Source organism: Dunckerocampus dactyliophorus, chromosome 7, assembly GCF_027744805.1.
Source record: "Dunckerocampus dactyliophorus isolate RoL2022-P2 chromosome 7, RoL_Ddac_1.1, whole genome shotgun sequence".
Classification (NCBI taxonomy): Eukaryota; Metazoa; Chordata; class Actinopteri; order Syngnathiformes; family Syngnathidae; genus Dunckerocampus; species Dunckerocampus dactyliophorus.
Window position 1 is genome coordinate 25,324,962 of NC_072825.1, and position 22,196 is coordinate 25,347,157.

At 42.8% G+C, this 22,196-nt stretch overlaps 2 protein-coding genes across 3 annotated transcripts; both read right to left on the reverse strand.

Moving 5' to 3' along the window:
- Positions 1–10,278: 10,278 nt before the first annotated feature.
- On the reverse strand, positions 10,279–22,165 carry rad54b (RAD54 homolog B). Of its 2 annotated transcripts, XM_054781849.1 has the most exons (15): positions 21,734–22,165; positions 20,163–20,349; positions 15,071–15,259; positions 14,676–14,975; positions 14,441–14,603; positions 14,080–14,305; positions 12,994–13,080; positions 12,778–12,898; positions 12,562–12,701; positions 12,161–12,451; positions 11,898–12,061; positions 11,565–11,826; positions 11,422–11,488; positions 10,762–10,965; positions 10,279–10,693 (listed from the first exon to the last, which is right to left on the reverse strand). In XM_054781849.1, exons 1-15 carry the CDS (start codon positions 21,872–21,874, stop codon positions 10,479–10,481), a joined length of 2,757 nt encoding a protein of 918 aa, XP_054637824.1. In that variant the 5' UTR covers positions 21,875–22,165; the 3' UTR covers positions 10,279–10,478. The 2 variants fall into 2 exon arrangements, with proteins under 2 accessions (XP_054637824.1, XP_054637825.1); XM_054781850.1 differs by lacking the exon at positions 10,279–10,693 and having other exon boundaries at positions 10,814–11,015.
- On the reverse strand, positions 16,344–19,024 carry LOC129185136 (fibrinogen silencer-binding protein). Its single transcript, XM_054781854.1, has 2 exons — positions 18,131–19,024; positions 16,344–16,905 (listed from the first exon to the last, which is right to left on the reverse strand). The coding sequence occupies exons 1-2, from the start codon at positions 18,535–18,537 to the stop codon at positions 16,350–16,352; spliced, it is 963 nt and encodes a 320-aa protein (XP_054637829.1). The 5' UTR covers positions 18,538–19,024; the 3' UTR covers positions 16,344–16,349.
- Positions 22,166–22,196: the final 31 nt, after the last annotated feature.

The window sequence follows — 22,196 nt, forward strand, 5'->3', positions numbered from 1 at the left end:
GTTTGACGCTCCTGCACAACCTGCAGCTCCATTGTTCCATTGAAGAAAAAAGCACCCCAAATCATGATAGTGCCTCCTCCACTGTGCCGTGTGGAAGACATCCCAGGTGGGATCTTCTTGTCATGCCAGTAATGCTGGAAGCCATCAGGACCGTCAAGGTTATGTTTTTTTTCACCTTTTTTCACCAAACTTTCACCTGTAACCCTTCAGTGTCCCATGTTTGGTGCTCTCGTGCAAATCCCAAACAGGCAATTCTGAGGCGTTGTAGGAGACGAGGCTTTTGAAGACGTTTTTTTCTTCTTAAAACCCCTTTTCTCTCAGATGCCATCTAATGGTTATTGGACTGCACGTGGCACCCGTACCAACCTTCATTTGGGCCGAGGATGTTCCTGTGTCTTGATGGACAGCCGATCGAATCCAACAACTCAGTGTTGGTGACATTTTTTTGGGGTCTAGCAAAATTACATTCAATCCACATTTTTGCCAAGATTTTGGCTTTTAAAGGCTGTGGTCTTAAAATTTTGATCAGCTGATGAACAGCCTATTTCACTTTAATGCTTTTTTGCAATACATTGCTTACTCTGAAACAGATACAACAGTATAAAATGTAAAGTCTTGCAATTTTTTTTAACTGGTCTTAAAATTTTGATCAGGGTTGTTTTTCCTTCGCTTTCATGTTGCAAACATGGCGTCTGATTCTAACTTGGCACCCTGGTTTTGTCTGCAAGGAGCCAAGCCATAGAGAGCCATTACACTAATTGCGGGATTACCACAACGTTTTTTCTGCTGCTGCTCTTGTTTTTGCAGCACTTGTGGTCTCACCCACTGTGATCTCATCTGGCTGGCAGATGACGGGGGCAACCTTAAATCCTTGTTAAGTGCTGAAGCGCGAGCAGGGTTCGGGAGGCGATGGGGGATTTCATGCTGCACATTGGCAGGGTCACGACGGTCAGTTTAGACATGATTGATACAGGACCACAGTGTTCTGTCCTACATGCTCAGACAGCCAACACAGAGGCTGAAGTACCTGGATAATAAGAGTACTTGTATGGAATCCCTAAGAAACTGACAGACATAATTAGTTTCATGGTCAAACTGTCACCACATTTCAGTAACTATGCACACAATGATTTAAGTAACATTCATTGTCATTCAAGCCATTTGATGTAGCTGAAGTCATCAGATCAAATTCAGTAGTGGTTCTCAACTCCTTTGTCAAATTGCTTGCACTCGCAACTTTCTTTGGCCCCATGGTGGGTTATTTAGCAGTCACACTGAATAAAAAAAATGCATGGGCAGCGAGCTTTGTTTGGGCAATTGAGTTCGTGGAAAGATACATTACAAGGCAAACAAACTACTTTGTTATGTGCAAAGTGTAACGAAAACCCAGGCACAATTTTGGTGAAAATTTTAGATGAAAACCGAATCATATGAAAACTGGGGCATACATAAACTCCAGATGTACTGTAAAACCCATCATATCATACCATGTGTAAAAAGAAGTTAACCACTGGTAATATTAAGAGGTAAAAACAACATACAGTCTTAACTGTAATGGCAGAGGCATATGTAATGTGAATGTGGTTTAGGTCACAGATGTGAGTCATGCATCTTGTTTTTTAACATTCTTAATTGTCACACAAATGTAAATAGAAGTTAACCACTATAAAACACAGAACACTCTAAGGCCAGTCTTTATTTTGGAATTTGAAGTGTCAAAAAAAAAAAGAAAAAAAAAAGATGTAAAGCAAAAGAAAAAGCCAAATACATGCAGAGGCATATTTACCCCAAAATAATTGGATTGAATTCAAAATTGGACGGCCTCAGGAGCATTCAACTCAGTCCAATTGTTTGTACGCAGGCTAGTTTGCGGTTCAGAAAGAATGACGTTGTGTATGGAATAGACTACCGGGGAGTATTTGCATGGCCCTCAGCTGCCAGTATGAAGAACGCAGAATTTAAATCAAACACAAAGGACGTCAGTACGCTGCAGGTGAGTCCATCTACTCTATGAGAGGTCATAAATAGGGTGAAGGGCAAAGTACCTCCTGAATAGCATCAGAGGACGTTATAGCCATGAAGGCCACTGCTCTCTGAAGGACCCGTTGTTCCTTGATGAGTTAGATCACTTTTGCTGTGTGAGCAGGTGCCTTTGAAGCATCAGACGATAAAATAGTTGGCGGCCTGAACAGTATGTGCAAGAGGCCCAACGCACGTGGCTAAAACCTCATGCAGCTTAAATGTCAATGATTCTCTAAGTGATAATGAATGAAATATAAGACATGTGACCTCGATGAGAGTTAATGCCATAGGCTTGGCCCGATTGCCTCTTCATTCAGAGGTCCCGGGATCACAGGGAATAAACGTCCAATCTGTGATTTAGTCTCTCATCCTAACCCCTCCCTACCCCGTCCAGCCATGGAGTCATTCATTCAAATCCATAAGGCTGGTCTATGAGCTGGCAGGCTTAAAAGGGGGATTGGCAGCGGACGGTAAGAGCTTTAGAACGGACGGCACCTCGTGCACCCACCAGACACATGGCCCCGGACACCATTTGGATCAATTGGATGGCGATCGGACGGGTGTGTGTCTGACACGTGTCTGGTGGCAACATGGATGCATGATGACACAAACTGAGCTTGCCCTGACACAGGCCACGCTCTCGTAGGAAGTTAGTAGGAAATAGGAATGGACATACGGTAATGGTAGTTAACTGATCATGAAGAAATGTGTGGAACTGATGAAAATGAAGGGCACTGCTTGGCTGCAACCAGCAGAGGCACTGTTGATTCAATCACAACATGATGCTATAGCACATCCCCCACAGGCAAAAAATATTCTCCTCAATATTGAAACAGGAGGTAAGAACATTCAGAGAGAGATTACACAAAAAATAATAGTTAGCTAAACAATTAATAGATTGTTAACTTTCCCTATAGTCAATCCTGGAAATGCAGTCACATGCCCCTTCCAAGTGGAAAATCACACAAAAAGTTCCAGGACCAAGCACATTTAGCAGCTATTCAGTAAGTGAAAATGCCATTATTTAAAACAAAAAATGCCTATTTTCTACTAACTGCACTTCACAGATGATCAATTGGGGGTCCAAAAAGTTGTACACTAAGTCCCCAACTAATGAACACAATTGGTTCCAGATGACCGTTCTTATGTCGAATTGTTCTTAAAAAGGGGAAAAGGTAATATTACCAATGATATAGGTACTACATGTACGTGTATACATATACAATATATGCGTATGTATGTAAATATGAGCTTGGATGTAGTAGTAATATTAAACGAGGATAATTAATGAAACAAAAACAATAATAAAAATGATACAATAATACGTAATGATAAATGTTATTTACCTTTGAAGAGGAGTGGTCGAGCATACGTCGTTGTGGTGGAGGAGGAGATATTGAAAAAAAGGACAAGTCGTCGTCGTTGTCGTTAGACACTTCTAAAAGAGGTAGTGTTCTGTGGGTGGTGTAGAATTAAGCAGGCCTATTAACTCTTCATAAACTTTAATCACACGCTCTGTCTGGGTTGTATAATTTAGCTTTCCATTTAGCTTTCCACTGTATCTCCCCAGCGTCTAACTCTTCCTCTGTTGGTCCCATTAGCTCTAAGGCTGCCTGTTGATCCCATTAGCAGTGTCACAGTGCCCTCTACTGGTCAAGCATGTACAGTAGCAGTATAAATATTGATTGAGCGACTGACTAGAAGGCAAAATAAAATAAAATATAGACCAGTCGGCTTGTGTTCGTATCCGCGAGTGTTCGCTAGTTGGGTGTTCGTAAGTTGGGGACCTAGTGTACTTGCCAGTTTTTAAATTTTCAAAAACGTATTGACCAATTGTCTGTCGTCCTTAATGAGATACAGTCGTCCCTCTCTACATTATGTTTTGAACACTGCTCCCTCGCTCTATCGCAGTTTTTCAAAAATGTATTCATAAATGGTCGCTGTTTCGTGGTTGACTATGGCCTATTATTAGTCAAAAATATTGAAAGACAAGTTACACTCCTGATCAAAATCTTAAGACCAGTTGAAAACTTGCTAGAATTTGCATTTTGCACATTTTGATCTTAATGAGGTTTTAAGTAGAGCTACAATATGCAGAAACAAGAAGGGGGAGTGAGACAAAAAGCATTTTGAAAAAATTATTTATTGAAAACAACGAACTGAAATAGGCTGTTTATCAGCTGATCAAAAGTTTAAGACCACAGCTATAAACGCCAAAATCTGCTCAAAATTGTCATTTTCTATCAGGCATTCACACTGTCATGCCCTCCTGATGGCTAAAGCTAAGAAGCTTTCTCTTTTTGAACGTGGTCGGATTGTCGAGCTGCGTAAGCAAGGCCTCTTGCAGCGTGCCATTGCTGCTGAGGTTGGGAGCAGTACGACAGTCATTCTAAGTTTTTTGAAAGATCCTGACCATTATGGAACAAAAAAGTCAAGTGGTAGACCCAAAAAAATTACACCTGCGCTGAGCCGGAGGATCTGATTGGCTGTCCATCAAGACACAGGGCCGTCTTCGACCCACATGAAGGCCCTTACCGGTGCAGACTGCAGCACAATAACCATCAGACGGCATCTGAGGGAAAAAGGGTTTAAAAAACAAAAAAGGAATTCAAAGACCTCGTCTCCTTCAACGCCACAAAACTGCCTGTTTAGACTTTGCCAGGGAGCATCAAACATGGGACACTGACAGGTGGAAAAAAGTTTTATTCTGTGATGAGAAAAAATATAACCTTGACGGTCCAGAAGGCTACCAACGTTACTGGCATGACAAGGAGATCCCACCTGAGATGTTTTCTACCTGACACAGTGACGGGGGTCCATCGGGTACTCAGGTGCTTTTTCATTCAGTGGAACACTGGAGCTTCAGGTGGTGCAGGGTCGTCAAACGGCGGATGCTTACGTGCACATGTTGCAGCGGGCATCCCTCATGACTGAGGGCCCTCGTCTGTGTGGTAACAGCTGGGTTTTTCAACAGGACAACGCTGCAGTTCACAATGCTCGCTTGACCAAGGACTTCCTCAGGGAGAATAACATCACTCTTTTGGACCATCCTGCATGTTCCCCTCAGTTAAATCCCATAGAGAACATTTGGAGGTGGATGGCAAGGGAAGTTTATAAAAATGGCCATCAGTTCCAGACAGTTGATGCCCTTGGTGAAGCCATCTTCACCACTTGGAGCAATGTTCCCACTAGCCTCCTGGAAACACTCGCATCAAGAATTCCCAAACCAATTTTTGAAGTGATTAACAAGAACGGTGGAGCTACTCATCACTGAGTCCTACTGAGAACATTTTTTGTTCTGGTTTGGAGAGTTTTTGTTATTTTTTGAGTGATGATCTTAAACTTTTGACCAGCTGATGAACAGTCTATTTCAGTTTAATTGTTGTTTTCAATAAATTACTTTTTCAAAATGCTTTTTGTCTCACTCCCCCTTCTTGTTTTTGCATATTGTAGCTCTACCTCATTAAGATCCAAATGTGCAAAATGAAAATTCTAGCAATTTTTCAACTGGTCTTAAGATTTTGATCAAGAGTGTATATGTAGGGATGTGTATATGTGGAAGGGAGTTCCAAAGCTTGGGGGCAAAGGCAGCAAGAGTGATCCCCCCATTTTTTGTATCTTGTCCTCGGGGCTTCCAAAGTTGTGTGTTCAGATGAACGCAGGGCCCTGGAGTGATGACGGACAGTTAAAAGTTCAGCCAAGTATGCTTCAACAAGGCCATTAATGGCCTTGAACACAAATTTAAAATGGATTCTAGGATGCATCGGGAGCCAATGAAGAGAAAAGACAACTGGAGTGACACGGGCGTGTTTTGGAGCATTAGTGAAGAGGCGAGCAGCTGCATTTTACACCAACTAGAGCCTCCAAATGAGGGAGTGATTTTCTCCAGCATTACAATCATCGAGCCTCGAGCTGATAAATGCATGAATTGCTTTTTCAAGGCTCGAGCAGCAGCATTTTGGATGTACTGCAGGTGTTTTACAGCTCGTTTAGAGAGCCCGGTGAGAAGGCCGTTACAGTAGTCTAGCATGCTGGAGACAAAGGCATGGATTAGTCTCTCTAAATTTGCCTTAGACACTATTCCCTTGATTTTGGCGATGTTTTTTTAGGTGGTAAAAAGCTGAGATGTTATTGATTTAATGTGGCTGTTAAAATTCAGATCTGAGTCCATTATTATCCATAGATGTCTAACCTGATGATTAGGTTTTAGAGAAAGAGTCTCAAGGTGACTGATAACTCTTTCTCTTTGCTTCTGTGGGCCATAGACAATGATTTCAGTTTTGTCAGAGCTGGAGAAAGTTGTTTTGCATCCACACACCGATATGTTTGATGCAGTGACAAAGTAAATCTGCAGGACCATGTTCACTGGCCGTCAGTGACACGTTGATCTGAGTGTCGTCTGCATAGTTGTGGTAGGACACATTGCAGCTGCGTATTAGTTGGCCTCAAGGAAGCATGTACAGATTGAGCAATAGGGGTTTAGGATTGATCCCTGGGGAACCCCACAGGTCATTGCCATTTGCTCTGAGACACAGTTACCAATTCCAACAAAGTACTTCCTGTCCTCCTGAACTATTTTAGAACAGTACCAGAGATTCACACCCAGTTTTCTAACCTCTATAATATGATCACATGGTCAACTGTGTCAAAGACAACGCTCGGGTCTACCGAACTAAAAGTGAGACTTTGCCTGCATCTGTGTTGAGACGGATATCATTTGTCACCTTGATCAGAGCTGTCTCAGTGCTGTGACGGGGCCTAAAGCCTGATTGGAAAGTATCAAACACATTATCAGAAAGGAGAAAGTCAGTAAGCTGTTGGTATACAACTTTTTCTAAGACTTTCCCCAAGAATGGCATGTTTGATATGGGCCGACAGTTGTTCAGTACTGTGGCATCAAGACTGCTCTTCTTCAGAAGATGCTTAATGACAGCAGTTTTTGGGGCCTTTGGAAATGATCCAGGCTGAAATGAGATGTCAACTAGATGAGTGAGTTGTGGTAGCAAACTCCTCAGCACAGGTTTTAGAAATCTAGTGGGTAACTCATCAAGGCAGCACATTGATGGACCCAGGCTGCACATGATCTTTTCAACTGTTTTGTCAATGACATGTGTGAAATGTGTCAGCTCGAGATGTCTAGCTGGCTACAGATTAGTTATTTGTGTTGTGGAAATGATTGCATTTTTTATACCTTGAACTTTGTTGTGAAAGAATGTTGCAAACTCATTGCACTTAGATGTAGAAATGAGTTGTAAGGGCAGTGAAACTGGACGGTTTGTTAATGTGTTCACTGTAGCAAACAGTAGTTGAATCCTACTTCACAGAAATTCACCTATCGCGGTCGGGGCTGGAACCAATTAAACGAGGGACGACTATATTACATTGTGCAAGAACATATTATATTTTGTTGGGGTAGGGGTTGGGAACCGCTGTTGTAGTGGAGTCCTTTCTGAACAAAAGCCAACTAGCTTTGTAGCGGTTGTTGCTTAGTGACAGTTGAGCCTCTGGTCACCTAATTTAAAGACTTGTTTGCCGTTCCAAATCCATTAACTTCCTTTTTGGGTGAAAAATTATTGGTCTAATATTCACAACTGACACCTTGTAACGCTAAAAAACCACATGACACCGGGGAGGGAAAAAATGGATAATAGGGCTCCAATTTGGACATTTTCATTTAGGGCAGGGGTGTCCAAATTTTTTCTACCAAAGGCCACATATGGGAAAATAAAAGGATGCAAGGCCACTTTGATATTTTGCAAAGCAACACGTTGATATGCTAAGAAGTTATACAAGTATATGCACCCCTGATCAAAATTTTAAGACCAGTTGAAAAATTGCAGGAATTTACATTTTGCACTGTTGGACCTTAAGGAGGTTCTAAGTAGAGCTTCAAAATGCAAAAAGAAAAATGAGAGTGAGACAAAAACCTTTTTGAGAAAGCAATTTATTTGCAAACAAGCATTAAAGTGAAATGGGCTGTTCATCAACTGATGAAAAGTTTGGGACCACAGCCCCACAGCAAAAATGTAGATTGAATGTCATTTTCTGTCAGGTATTCACACTGTCCTGATCTCTTGATGAAGAAAAAAAAGCTTTCTCTCTTTGAATGCGGTCGTACTGTTGAGCTGCATACGCAAGGCCTCTCGCAGCACGCTCATGCTTACACAGCTTGAATGAATTTTCCAAAAATACTTCAACTTTCTTCTTAAATAATCATTGTAAATTTTCTTTTAGTAATATTATGACTTTATTCCAATAAAATTATTTACTTTTCCCCAACTGAATTTTTTAAAATTACAATTCTATTTTGATTTGTTTGTTTCTCGTAATATTCCAATTATCCATCCATCCATTTTCTATACCGCTTCTTCCTCATTAGGGTCTATCCCAGCTGACTTCGAGCGACAGGCGGTGTACACCCTGGACTGGTCGCCAGCCAATCGCAGGGCACATACAGACAAACAACCATTCACACTCACATTCATACCTATGGGCAATTTAGAGTCGCCAATTAACCTAACATGCATGTTTTTGGAATGTGGGAGAAAGCCGGAGTACCCGGAGAAAACCCACGCACACACGGGGAGAACATGCAAACTCCACACAGAAATGCCCAGGGGAGAATCGAACCCAGGTCTTCCCGATCTCCAAGCTGTTACTGTGTTGGCCAACATGCTAACCACTAGACCACCATGCGGCCTATTCCAATTATAAAAAAGTAAATAAAAATGTTTTTTACTATTTCAACTCTATGCTACAAAAATGACATTATTTGTCCTCTTAATATTACAAATTTATTCCCCTAAAATTGAGACTTTTTTTCTCGTTGGAATACGACTTTTTTCCCCTAATATATTGACTTTGTCATAAAATTGCAGTTGTTTTTTTCCCCCCATTTCTGCTGTTTTTTTGTCCAACTATTTCCACTTTGTTTAATAATTATGACTTTATTCTCATAAAATTTTGAGTATATTTTTGTAACATAACTTTTTCCGTAACCAAATTTTCCAATAATTACAACTTTATTCGTCGTTTTGTTTCTCATAATATTAAGAGGCTTTTTTCTTTAATGTCTCAACATTATGGTACTAAAATAAGTTATTTTTCCTCATAATAATATTTCCATTATTTATTTTTATATTAATTATACTTTTTATTAAATTCAATTTTTAGAATGTGCCATGGGCCAATTAAAAAAAAAAAAAGCCCCTGGGCCGCACTTTGGACACCCCTGACTTAAGGTATAGTCACTTTTGTTGCTGTTAGTGGCTTTGTGTAGTTATTTTGAGGGGCAGTAAATTTACACCTTCATTCAAGCTGTACACAGACTACTTTACATTGTATCTAAGTGTAATTTCTTCAGTGTTTTCCTATGAAAAAATCGAATTAAATATTTGGAGAAACATGAGGAGTGTACACTTTTTGTGAGGTACTGTAGACACCTCACGCAATCTGATTGAAAGTAGGTGAGTATAATAGTCATTCATATACTTGTAATAGTCACTAGTATAATAGTTATCAAAAGGGGATTTGTGTAATCATGCAAGTTCAGATAACAGGCAATGCCTCACATCCCAGAAACCCACTTATTATGCAAGAAAATTGCCTAATCATGCAGCGTGGTGATGGTCAAATATACAATAATCACCCATTTTATGTAACAACAAAATGTCTTGTAACTGGGCCGCTCTGACAGAGAGGAATACAAACCATGCACAGCACATGCTGCAACACACACAGACACACAACTCCCACGCTGCCGCTCCAACAAAGAGTGTGAACAGAGCGAGAGTGGGCCACATCTACCAAACTACCCTGACTCACTAGACACTGCCATGCGGAAGGTCATTGCGGGAGAAAGTATCCCCGACCCACTTGGCAAGGCCATTGTTCAGTGAAAACTGAACTCACAAGGCAGTAAGGTGCACTCACAAGGCAGTAAGGAGAGTGTAAACAAGATTATTCCCAATTGATGGCCTGCATAAACTTGATTCATCAACATTAATATTACCTTAGATGGACACAGCAGGACGTCCCTGCATAAGCAGCATTGTGTAGTCTTGACCTGCAACAGTGGACAATAAATAATCAAGGCCTGAAGTTTTATTACCACTAGGAAGTTTTTATTTTTTTACATTTAATGACACTTACCTTCCACATTAGGGACTCCTTGTTGACCTTTGAAAAACAACTCTCACTGTATGCTCACCTTAGGCATGCCCCCCCCCCCCCCCCCCCAAAAAAAACTTACCTGTCAATATGTTGAAATGCACTTCTACACCACTACAAAACTACAAAGATGATAATATTGTCAAATTAATGCCTCTATTTCAAGCTTTATTTTCTTTGTAAATTATTTTGATACAGCTCTTGCATTTGATCTTATTAGATTGCAAAGCATATCTAATGAAAATCCTAATTTTAAATAAAGTCATATAGCCTTGGTCGCCAACAGTTCAGTCTGTGTGAGAGATGGTAGTCTGAAAGGCAAAGGTGACATGGTCTCTGGCGGGATCAAGGTAAGGGTCTGAGAAGGTGTGCGCGTCTCCAGAGAAATGTCTCCACTGCATCAGCTCGGACATGCTGAGATGTTTCGGCACCGACCCACCACGGTCACGCCCAAGCTGGCATGGCCGATTTGCATCGTTCTGCTCTTCATTATCTCTAACACCTAAGTGGGGAAAAAAGCAAATAAGTGAACAACTACATTTTCAAGCTAAATTGTGATTATCAACGTGCCTATACAAGTGATGGATCCATCCATGTCACAGCTGCAGTTCAACAGGTCGTGTGTAAGAGAGGGCGTTTCAGTCAGACTGAAAAGGTCTCTCAGCTCACTGGTGGAAAAGTTGGTGTGCTCAGAGCCTTTGCCAAGGTCCACCACTGTCCCGGAGAGGCCCTGTTTGGAAACCTGCCGCTGAAATATGCGCTCCTCAATGGTACCTCGATGGAGACATTACACTTTTAATCAGTCTGGTCACAGTGTGCTGCATCTGGAATAATGTATGCACGTGAGCAAAAAAAAAGCGCTTATATTTTCCTATTACACCACTACAATTTGTAATTCCTCTTCCCAACTCTCTCCCTCCCTTGCAACGCCCCTTCCGGTGTGCAAGACAACCACAGGAATAAAAGTATAGAATTGTTTTTTTTCTTTCTTAACTATTTCATTTAATTCTTGTATTTAATCTTGTTATTATAGGTCCTTCATGTGTTCTGTGTACTTTGTGAGTGATTTAGGTGTTAATTTACGTATAAGTTCCAATTTACACTAAACTAGAATTGCATCACTCTTGTAGGGAATGGAACTAATATGCTAGCATGTCTTCCAAAACCCATAAAGGGGGCCACAAACGTCATTTACAGTCCATCAGGTGAGTTATGTATGTTTATTCCAACCTGCAGTGAGGAGACGATAAGTATGCACGGTCTTTTTCTGTCCGTCTCGCCACACTCGAGCCATGGCCTGCAACCAGCAAAGAAGGCAATGTTGCAATGTAGCAGATCATCATCTACAATTAAGATTTTTGGCGGTGTTTTGCCTGAATGTCATTTGCAGGGTTCCAGTCGAGGTCATAGAGCACCAAATGGGAAGCCCCCACCAGATTGAGCCCCACCCCACCAGCTTTGGAGCTCAGCAGAAAGAGGAAGTTAGGAGAATAAGGGCTGTTGAAGCAGTCAACCATACGCTGCCTCTGGTTGGTGGGTGTTTGTCCGTCGAGCCGACAGAATGTGTAGCTCATGTGCACACAGATGCTCTGGAGCATGTCCAGTGTCTGAGTGTAGTTGGACACTACAACAACCCTGGAGGAAACACCTGCACTGTTATTACCTGCTAATCAACAGTATACTACAAACATGTGATAATCACACACCTGTCGGATGGGCTGAGCTGTCGGATGGTTTCCAGCAAGTCCAACAGAACCAAGAGTTTCCCAGAGTCAGCAGGGTTCAAGCTATCTGAAGAGTAGGATTCTGGGAAAAACAGCGCTAGACCTTCATATAAGGGCATCTCTTCTGAAGCACGCTCAGCTTTTTCCTGAACAGCAGAAGACAGGAACCTTTAGCACCACAACATTTGCACAAATTTATAATAGCTGCAATGCTAATTCCTAACAGAAGGCCAAAAGTGTCTCACCATGATGGTGGAGTGAAGCAGAGCAGGGTGGTTGCACAGCTTTTTCAAGGCAGTGATGCAGGCCAGGTGGGTGTGTGTTTGCATGGAGCCCTGGAGGCAGGCTCTAAACACTCTGTGGCTGAGGAGATGCCTGTAGAGCTCTCGCTGAAGCGGAGACGGCCTGCAGAACAGGGTCCAGTCAATGCGGGGCGGTAGGTAGCGGTTGATGATCTCCTGCGTCCTCCTCAGGATGAACATGCCAGTAAGTCGGGAGAGCTCAGCAGCTCGCTCTTCGCCCAAAGATCTCTCCCTCTATTGGCGGAGGCAAATGTGGTCTGGTTTAGGCTAGTCTGTAGTGTTTCTACATTCACTGGAGACAACATTAGGTCCACTTATTGTGATCCAGTGTCAGGGAACATCACCTCTGAGCATGAAGGCTGCCTGCAGCGAAGAATGGGCTCCTCATACACCTTCCTATATGCAGTTGTTGAGCCCAGTATGCCAGGATTAACAAACTCTATTATGGCGTAGAACTCCTGGAGGTCATTCTGCACTGGGGTGCCTTGGAAACACATTTAATAACTTGAACAACAGCTTGTCGCTTTCCCTCCCATTGAGCAGTAAGTAGGTCTTTGTACCTGTTAGTATGACTCTGCGAGTGCAGCTCAGGCTGCTGAGGGCTGAGGACGTTTTGATGTTGCTGTTTTTCAATCTGTGACCTTCATCGCAGATTATAAGACCAAACTCCACTTTTTGGACCTGCAAAAAATGAAAAAAATAAAAAAGGGGGGCATTTGTCAGATGTCTTTTCAAACAATTGCACAAAAAACGTAAGATACATAAGGTGAGCGAACCTGTTCAAGGCTGCGCAGCAGCATCTCATAGCTGACCACAAGGATATTGTGCAGAGGAGACGAAACAAACTGCTCGATCCTGTGGTCCTTTGCATCATAACAAACAGTATTAGCAAGTTGTTAGACAACAAACTCATGAGAGGAATTCGAATTACTGTACAGGTGAAACATGTTTAGCAAGCAAGAAGAAGCCCATTCCAGTTTTGTGCTCGGTGAGCACCTTTACGATCTACTCCAAAGTGTAATTACCCTTCTTGGCCTCTATGCCACATTACTGGAAAGAGCTATGTTGTTTGTGTGTAATCCTGTTAATTCATTAACAAATAGTAGGGCCACATGATTTTTATTTTATTTTATTTTTGAAACCACAAGGTAACACATACACACAATTATTGTCATTATTATTAGACTCATTGTGTTGTTCTGCTTGAACAGAACTTCTACATAGAAATTAATAGAAAGACTGAAAGTAATCCATGAAGTCAACGCTTGCTCACGCTACAGTACTGTACATTCATGCACGTGACAAAGACAAGTCAAAAGAAACGTCAAATAATGCGATCGCTCCTCCCGTGAGTTGATGCCGGTGGGCACTGGGTCAGTGGATCCTACTTGTCCTGACCGACGTGGCTCACTGGGGGACTGGGAGAGCAAGGAGGAAGTGACGCCTGTCATGCCAACGACAGTGCATCGAAGTCCTTATGCAAAGCAGTTCGTTTAAAAATCTTTGTCATTTAGAAATTAGATTGCATGTCAGTGTGAATCGAGATCATGTTTTTTACTTTGTGCAACCCTAACAAATAGCAATGTAAACATCTCACCTATTGCAACTTGAACCTGCCAGAGATAATATTGCTCAGTTTTGCTTTTGGTTATTATTATTTAACTCCATGAGAGGGGAAAATGTAATCAGTATGATGCAAAACAATTTTGTGTGGCCACACAGCAGACATATTAAGTTAATATCTCTTTGTCAGTCTCAATCAATCCAGATCATCCTTATTTGACTGTGCAGGAGTTCGGTACTTAAAGTATTCTATCTCTACGTATGACAATAACTATAGTCAGCTAAATCTATTTCCTCACCTGATCCACAGTGAAAACATTGATCCGCTCACGGCCCAGCCACTTGTTGAATTCGGCGCCCCAGTTCTGCACCAGGCTGCCAGGTGTGACCACAAGCACACGCCTGGTGACTGCTTTCCCGCCATATGGACCCTGTTTGAGCAGTGTCCAGCAGAGAGCCACGCTCTGGAGGGTCTTCCCGAGACCCATTTCATCAGCCAGGATAGCCCCGTAGCGGCCTTCAGCTCTGAGGTCCACACATACACACACACACACACACACACACACACACACACACACACACACACACACACACACACACATTTATTAATTGGTAGCAACCTTTAAAAAAAGATTAGACACACTTGAATAAAAGTACAACCTCATGCCCATAACACATTCGTAGAGAAAGAGCAGGCCGTCTCTCTGATGGGGGCGCAGGTAAGCTGTCAGGTGTGGGTCAACCACAACATCAACCACAGGGAGTCCTGACTTGTTATTAGACCACTGATGGTTGGGGGAGGGCCGAGGCATCACTAGTGCATCTGAAGTTTACAGGAAGTTTACAAAGATTTTCTGTACATTCTACTGTATATGGTTACAAGGTGTCTACATACCTGGAGCTTGTGGGTCAAAGCGAGGTCTGCAGGTCTGTTCCTCTGCTGGCTTTAATCCAGGAAGGCCTCCTCTCCCCAACAGTGTAGGGGGGCAAAAAGGTTTGGAAGACAAGCATCGTGAAGGAGCAGGTGCTGTCTTCAGCAGTGGCTCTTCTTGATCTCCTTGGGCTTCTTGGAAACAACGTCCGGTGGCAAAATTCTCTGCAGATATGACACCCATCACCTCCACTTCCTTCGCTCCAATTATCAGGGTGTCCCCCTCAGACAGAGAAGCCAACACTGACACCTTGTAGCCGCTACCTACATGGACAGACATTGTCACATTGAATAGCCGTTTTGAAAGAATTTGACATGAAAGAGGTAATGTTAAAGTTGTAGTAACTGAGGAGCCTTACCCTGTCCAATGTTCTTGCCATCCATGTCTTTCAGGGTGGCCGTGCGCCCCTTTGTCACCAGCACGGCATCCCCTTCCCAGCGCTTGTGTTTTTTCTTACTGGCTTTACACCACATGACGCTGAAGTAGCGCACCGCATCCCAGCTGCAGTCTGTCGCACCAGGAACTTGCTTTGATTTCTGTGGGGGGCCTGTGGGAATAGATGCAAAACACACAGTGATGAAGAGGATTCTATACACGCACACAGGGCCCCTCCAGCAGAGGTCGCTGTTGCAGCACTTGTGGAATTTGAACGACGTTGCGACAAGAAAAGCCTCACGATAGTAACTGTTTTTAATAGAAAAAGACAAACAAAGGTAACAATAGCCAACAGTCATTTACCAAAAATACAACAATATTCCAGTCACTTACAGTACATGAAATAACAATTCTTACAGTCACAAAACTGCATCTGCCTTCTAAATATCTCTTAACTGGCCATAAATAAAGCAATCGGACTTATTCTGTAACTCATTCTCAGTAACACGATGAGACAACATTAGAATTGTGCGTTAAGGCTCAATGTGAGATATTTAAACATTATATAAACATAATTATACTTGTACATTGACCAGCTTTGATTCTTTAATGCCTGAAAATGTGAACTCAAAAATATTCAACAGTAGACAATAATATTCCAAATATTGGCACTACTTTCACACAGCTACATGTACCGAGGGCAGAAACGGCATTCTTAAGATGCACATAATTATACCCATTCCCTTATGAATTTTTTATATTTACATATTTTGTCTAATCACAGTGTTGTTGCGTCATCTGTCAAAAGAATGAGAGACATAATGGCAATATGAACAGACACACTCGGTAGGCACACCCATCATTGTCTGCAGGAGGCACTATGTATTCCAAAATTTGAACCCGCACCAGCTGATTTGGCTCAACACGTAGGACCCCTTGACCGCGGGGTGTAGGCGGGATGGTGGTTACTGTAAATGGTAGCATCATAGCAGCGCGACTCAGTATAATCAGTCACTGAATTCAACAATCGAAAGTAGACAAAGGACAAGACATTTTGTGCTCTTTCCTCTCGACATGTAGGCCATACCATTACCAGTGCTCTTCTGATGACTTATCCTTGGACTGCAGTGTGTCTAGCTCTAGCCTTTAGGTGCCAAACCAATGCAGCAAGGGGCAAAAGTGGCAAAAATGTGTGGACCATCATGAGATGAAATGGTGAAAGAAAGGCCAGAGTCTCCCTTTCCATCAGCTTGTACCGCATGCTAAAGAGGGATGGGCAATCCATGTCGGAGTCGGGCTGCCTTCAGCTTCTCCACTTTGATCTTGGCTCTCAAAAGTTCCTCCTCCAGTTGCTGCTTCCTCTTGAGCCCCTCCCTCTTCTCCTCAAGGTACATGGCCACTTTCCTATGATTGGCTAGCACCAACTCGTGCTCCTCTTTGGCCAAGTGCAGCGGGCGAAAGCGCTCTGGCTCATGGTGAGGGTAGATGTTGTTGGGGTACAGGTCGTGGCGTAAAGGCAGCGGCGAGGCGGAGAGGGCGATGTTGACAGATGAAGCGGCAGGTGACAAGGATGCTTCGTAATTGTGGATGCTGTTGGCGTCTTGCTCCTCCTCCAGCTCCTGGCCTGCCTCCAGCCCTGGCTCTGAGCGTGTTGAGGGGACGGGGAGATCTGGAGGCGGTTTTACATCATCTTCAGTCTCCAGATGGACCACCTCATGGGGAATAGTTGGGACGGCTGCTGAGTATTCCTGAAGTCCAGCAAGAGAGGAGCTGCTACCAGGAGGCTCGATGGGAGATGTGTGTTTACTGTATATTAATCTGAGGATGAACAGAAGGATCAACATGAGTGAGAACAGTCACATGGCACTTACTGACAAATTATAAATATCTCAAAGGACAGCACTAGAAATGAAACTTGGACATGCTTTAGAGTAGTCAGAGCACAGCTTGTATAGTAGTATCAACTTACTATACTATACCCACAGCCATTGTTGTACAAATAGCTGGCAACACAAGTGAGTACACCTTATTGTGAAAAAATTTGTGTCCAAACTATCAATATTTAGTGTGAGCACCATTGTTATCTAGCACTGCCTTAATTCCCTTGGCCGTGGAATTCACCAGAGCTGCATAGGTTGTTACTGGAATCCACTCGCAATCATTTTTGCGTCACAGTAATCTTTCTCTCAGTGCACCACTGCTCCCCACTCATGCTGCCTCAGACCATGACTCTGCCACACCAAGCTCGACTGTGGCAAGACACAATTATCTTGCTTCACACTTGTATTGCCAGCTATTCAGCCAATAATGGATGTGTGTTTTCAGTGGAGAGTAAATCTATCCTGCTGTACAAGATGTACACTGACTACTCTAAAGTATATCAAAGTTTCATTTCTATATTATTGTCCATTGAGATTAGCAACAGCAATAATACAAATTTGAAAAGATTTGTATATGTATCAAATATATATGCAGCGTGTCGCAAAAAAATTGATTGGAACTCAATCTGTGTAACATGTCTTGGCAAACAAAATTAAATACTCTTCATGTAATAAAAAAAAATAAATCAATCAAAATCAAAATTCCAGCAACATATTGAAATGGGTATAGATTTTAGAACCATTTTCACAAATGTTCAATATGCGCACCACCTGTTACATGACATGATGTCGGTGGTCCAGCTCCTGCCAAACACACTGTAGCACGTCCTGATCATTTTCTCCAGCACCTCAGTGAGGCTCTTCAAAACATAGCTTTTTGTACATCTCGTTAAAATCTGAGATCATTTGAGCGAGAATTGGCTATGTTATCAAAATAATGTACATTTTCTGGAGACATCCTATATGCTGTATGGCATACAGGACTTGCATATAGTAGATGCAGGCTATTTTCTATGTAGTGTGCATTCTGATTTCTTTGTCCTAAAATACTAAAACAAACCCAAAACATTTGGCTGCTTCTGATCGTTTGTGTGTGTGTGTTGGCTCCCTGAACTAATCTTGTTACTTGTGTAGTACTTGTGTATCAATGCTGGTGTGTGTACCTGCGCAGCGCCAGGTCCTTTTCGTGGATAGGCACATGCTGAAACAGGTGAGGGATCATCTCCATGATTCTCCTGGTAGGCTCAGAGATGCTGGCTCTGTACTCCGGCTGGGCGTGTCTCCGTTGCATCACTTCCTGTTTGGCCGACTCCTTTAGCCTCTTGTAGAGGGTCCTGAGTCCCTGCGCTGTGCGGTGAGGTCTGTCACCTCCCAAGGCGTTGTACTGCTCCGCCACGGTGTCCCAGCACTTGTTCTTGTCCACGATGACCGCGTGTTTGTTGGTGTGTTCCTCCAGGATGCGGATGTGAGGGCGGACCAGCTTCAACAGGTCCAGCTTCTCGGAGAGGGTGAAGTTGGAGGAGCGAGCTTTACCCACCATGCTGGAGAGAAACACCGAGCCCGATGCCATCTTAAAGCACAGACCACGTCAGGCCTTCAGCTGTCACTCCACCACCTGTCTTTTCTTGTCCTGATGCAGGATTCTCTTAGTCCACCGTGATATGAACTTAAAACAGCTTTAACTCCTTGACATCCCTCATTTTCCTCCTCTTTCCACTCCAAAACAAACACAGGCTGTGTTCTGTCATGAGAGTGGAATCGCACCACTCCTTGGTTGTCCCTCTTGCTTCCTTGCACAACAAAACCAGGCTGTTGCTGTGCACAATAAGAATCAGGCTTAACTAGGCCAGCATCGCTTAGGCCCCCGCCTACCGCGCAGGGTTTTGGATGAATTCCTCTCAGCTTAGACTGACGTAGCTAAGCCGCTTAAACCCAGCCCGACCTACTTACAGCTCGGCTTCTCTAAACCTCAAACCGAGCACAGCAGGGCCATGCAGCCTCAACACACCACAAAAGATGGTGACACACAGCGGGGGTTGGTGCATATCAGTTTATTTGGGTTTATCTGGACACTGCTTTGCACGAAGGAGTCTGCAGCGCAGGTTTAACTAACTAAGCTGGGGGCGGAGTTTAGGGGAGCGCGCTGCGCATGTCCGTGAGGGGGCGCGACTACTATGGGCGCGCGCTTTGTGATGCTACGTGCTAATGAGTCTGAGCTTTATGTTGACATGGCCACATAATGCTAGTGTTGCGGTGGGAGTCGTTTGTGTGCGATTGTGGTGTTTTTCGGGTGGAAAGCAGAGGCACCAGGTGTTATCGGTGGGGGGGAGCGGCTTGTATGTTGATCCCGAGCCGAGCACCACGGTGTCAATCTGCGGCAGCCGCTTCGACACATTCCCCCCAAAAATACATGATACACTATAGCATTTAGGCTTTCCGTGTTGAGTATTAAACAAACACGTTACTAAAAATGAGGGTTGTGCCTTTCAATGTTTTTAAATAGAGTTATATGTCTGAGGAGTTGAGGCGGCATACTTCTGAATCGCCAGCAGGGGGCGACTCCAGTGGAGGGGACACTTTATTAGGTACAGCTGTACAAAATAACTTTGCAAAGATAGAGTATAATTGACTTTTACGTACTGCAGCGACACCTGTACATTGCAACATACTGAAAGGTGTTTCTAATATTTTTGACCAATACAATTTGTTGACTAAATAAGCCACTCAAACAAAACATCTCAGGATGATGCCGTGAAGGTGTATTTACTCAATTAACAAAATGTTGTACATAATAACCCCATTTTACATCAATTAAGATATCTTCATTTGGGTCAGGCCCCCCCTGGGAGACACCAAAAGACTGGACTAGGAATTTGAAAAAAATCAATAAAAACATACTTTTCTTCAACCTGCTTAGCTGTCTTCAGTTATGTCAAAGGCAAAACGATTGGATTTTTAGTTCCTATATAAAGCATGTAAACATGGTCTGACCTGAGCAGAAAACACCACAATATATGCTCCAGAAAATCAGTTTTTCAGGAAGTAGTGCGACCCAAATTATGTTCTCTAAGGCGAGGCTCACTGTGCATACTATACGTATGTTGAAAGTTAAAGTATAAAATTCAGTAATGAAAATAAAATTTTCCCCTATTCAACTATACTACTACTACTACAGAAAAGTGTCGCTCCCCTTACCTGCTCCTCTGATGCTTGGTGATGTTATGAGCTCCTGTGAGGAAGGGCTTGTATGCTCGGTCTCTGCAATATTCTCCTTACTTTCTGTTGCATTGAGCACTCGGGCCAGAGCCTTGGACAAGGCTGGTGTTGCCTGGCCAGTGCATTCACTTTGACTGGGAGGTGGAGCTGCTAGACTTCTCTGTACCTTAGATGAAAATAGGCGTGTGAGACGAAGCTAGATGTTTCTGCTGGATAATACACAATAACAACGCAGTGTACATTTTGTACATCAGGGGTGTCCAAAACTTTTCAACTGAAACGTCAAAAGCAGGGGCCACTTTGATATTTTTAATACGACAAAAGGTAAAAAAAAAAAGAAGTAAAATTTTGTCTTCCTATTTGTAAGACCTGTGGAAGCTTTTTCTTACAGAAAATCAATACAAAGAGTTTAGTAATGATAATAAGAATTTAAAAAGTATCTCTTTAAAACAGAAGCACATGGCCTTCAACATGGTGTGTGTGTGTGTTTGTGTATACTAGGCCTGTCACAATAGTCGATAAATCCATTAATCGAACAATTTTAAAAAAGCAGGTCGATTATTATGACGCCCTCAATAAATTGACATATGCATGTATGCGTGTGTTTCATCTGATCATCTCTCTGTGCCACACAGGCTGGATGACAAGAGGGTTCACTCTGCATCTGGCTGTGCGCATTGGTTCACTCAGAGAGTGGGCCCTCATCTCATTCAGCCTTTGTGGAGGCAGGGCTGGTCTTGAGTGGCTATGGAGGGTTTAACAGTGAGCTTCATGAGGCAGCATACGCTAACATTAAGAAGGCGCAGAAGCGGTGGGTTTTGAGGCAAATGCCCCAGCCGACAGCCACAGTGTGGGAACATTTCGGTTTTAAAAAGAGCAAACACGGTCAACATGTGAACACAGACGACCGACACAGATAGTAAAAAACTACCGATGTGGGTGCCTCGGGCAGTGGAGCCTTCGTCCCGACAGTAACACTTACTGAGGCGTTTGGTCGGCAAATATAAACAAAACAGTGCAAAATGGTGCGCTCTCACAACCAGTGTCGCTGGCTACATTGCAAAAACATACATGTCAAGCTGTCTTACAAAGGTACACCGTACACTATACTTGAGCACCATCTAGTGGTTCAAATGTGTTATACACCTCTCATGACAATTATTGAAAAAATGTTTTCCGATAAAATCGATTATCGGCAATAATTTGTAGCAAAATTATCGACTAGCAAAATTTGTTATTGTGACAGGCCTAGTGTATACACGTGTGGAAAAAACATTTCAGAATCACATTCTCAATTCTAAGCAAGAAAATGGTGAAAAATCTGCCTTTGTTTAAAGGTGACCAAATATATTATTACATAGGTTATTAGCATCAATATTTAAAAACTTTTTGTCATGACTTTTTCTCATTACTCTTTTTTGCTGATTTTTTTTCATTTGGGTTTTTTAGAATGTGCTGCAGGCCAATACAAAACAAGCAGCGGGCCACAGCTGTTCCCCGGGCCGCATTTTGGACACCCCTGTTGTAGCTAAAATATGAAAATAGCTCACCTTATTCAAGGTATTGTCCAAGCCTAATTTAGGGCTTTGGGTCTTGGGTTCAGCAACACATGAAGAGGCTGCAGGAGGTATAAAACGTGGCTTTTTCGCAGCATTACCCAGGAGCTGGCTGGGGGCTCCCGAGCGCCTCATTATAAAACACACTGGCTATATTAGGAAAATAATAATATTATTATTCCAAATATTTACCGGGTAGCTATCTGAAACTGTAAGCACACCATTAACGAGCTGTTGAACGCTAGCAAGCTCAGTAACTCGCTAGAGACACAACACAACAAACACCCTTGACATGACCGCAATCTTAAACACCGTTCACAACACAAATTACTTGCTAGAAGTTAGTTAGAAGCCGTGATAATTCATAAAATGTCACTTGTCCTTGGCTTTTCTGATGCAGTGTTGTTTTGTTTCCGCTCCGTTTTCCCGCTGAGCGAGCTGTGAGACGTAATTGGTT

Bases quoted from the DNA above. Each gene is read 5' to 3' on its own strand.
- LOC129185136 (XM_054781854.1), bottom strand. From the start codon at position 18,537: ATGGCATCGGGCTCGGTGTTTCTCTCCAGCATGGTGGGTAAAGCTCGC. The intron at 16,906-18,130 runs GTACACACACCA...GTTCATCCTCAG, and splicing joins AAGGACCTGGCGCTGCGCAG to ATTAATATACAGTAAACACA.
- rad54b (XM_054781849.1), bottom strand. From the start codon at position 21,874: ATGAGGCGCTCGGGAGCCCCCAGCCAGCTCCTGGGTAATGCTGCGAAA. The intron at 20,350-21,733 runs GTGAGCTATTTT...TTTTCATCTAAG, and splicing joins TGGACAATACCTTGAATAAG to GTACAGAGAAGTCTAGCAGC. The intron at 12,452-12,561 runs GTGATGTTCCCT...CTCCGCCAATAG, and splicing joins GGCAGCCTTCATGCTCAGAG to AGGGAGAGATCTTTGGGCGA.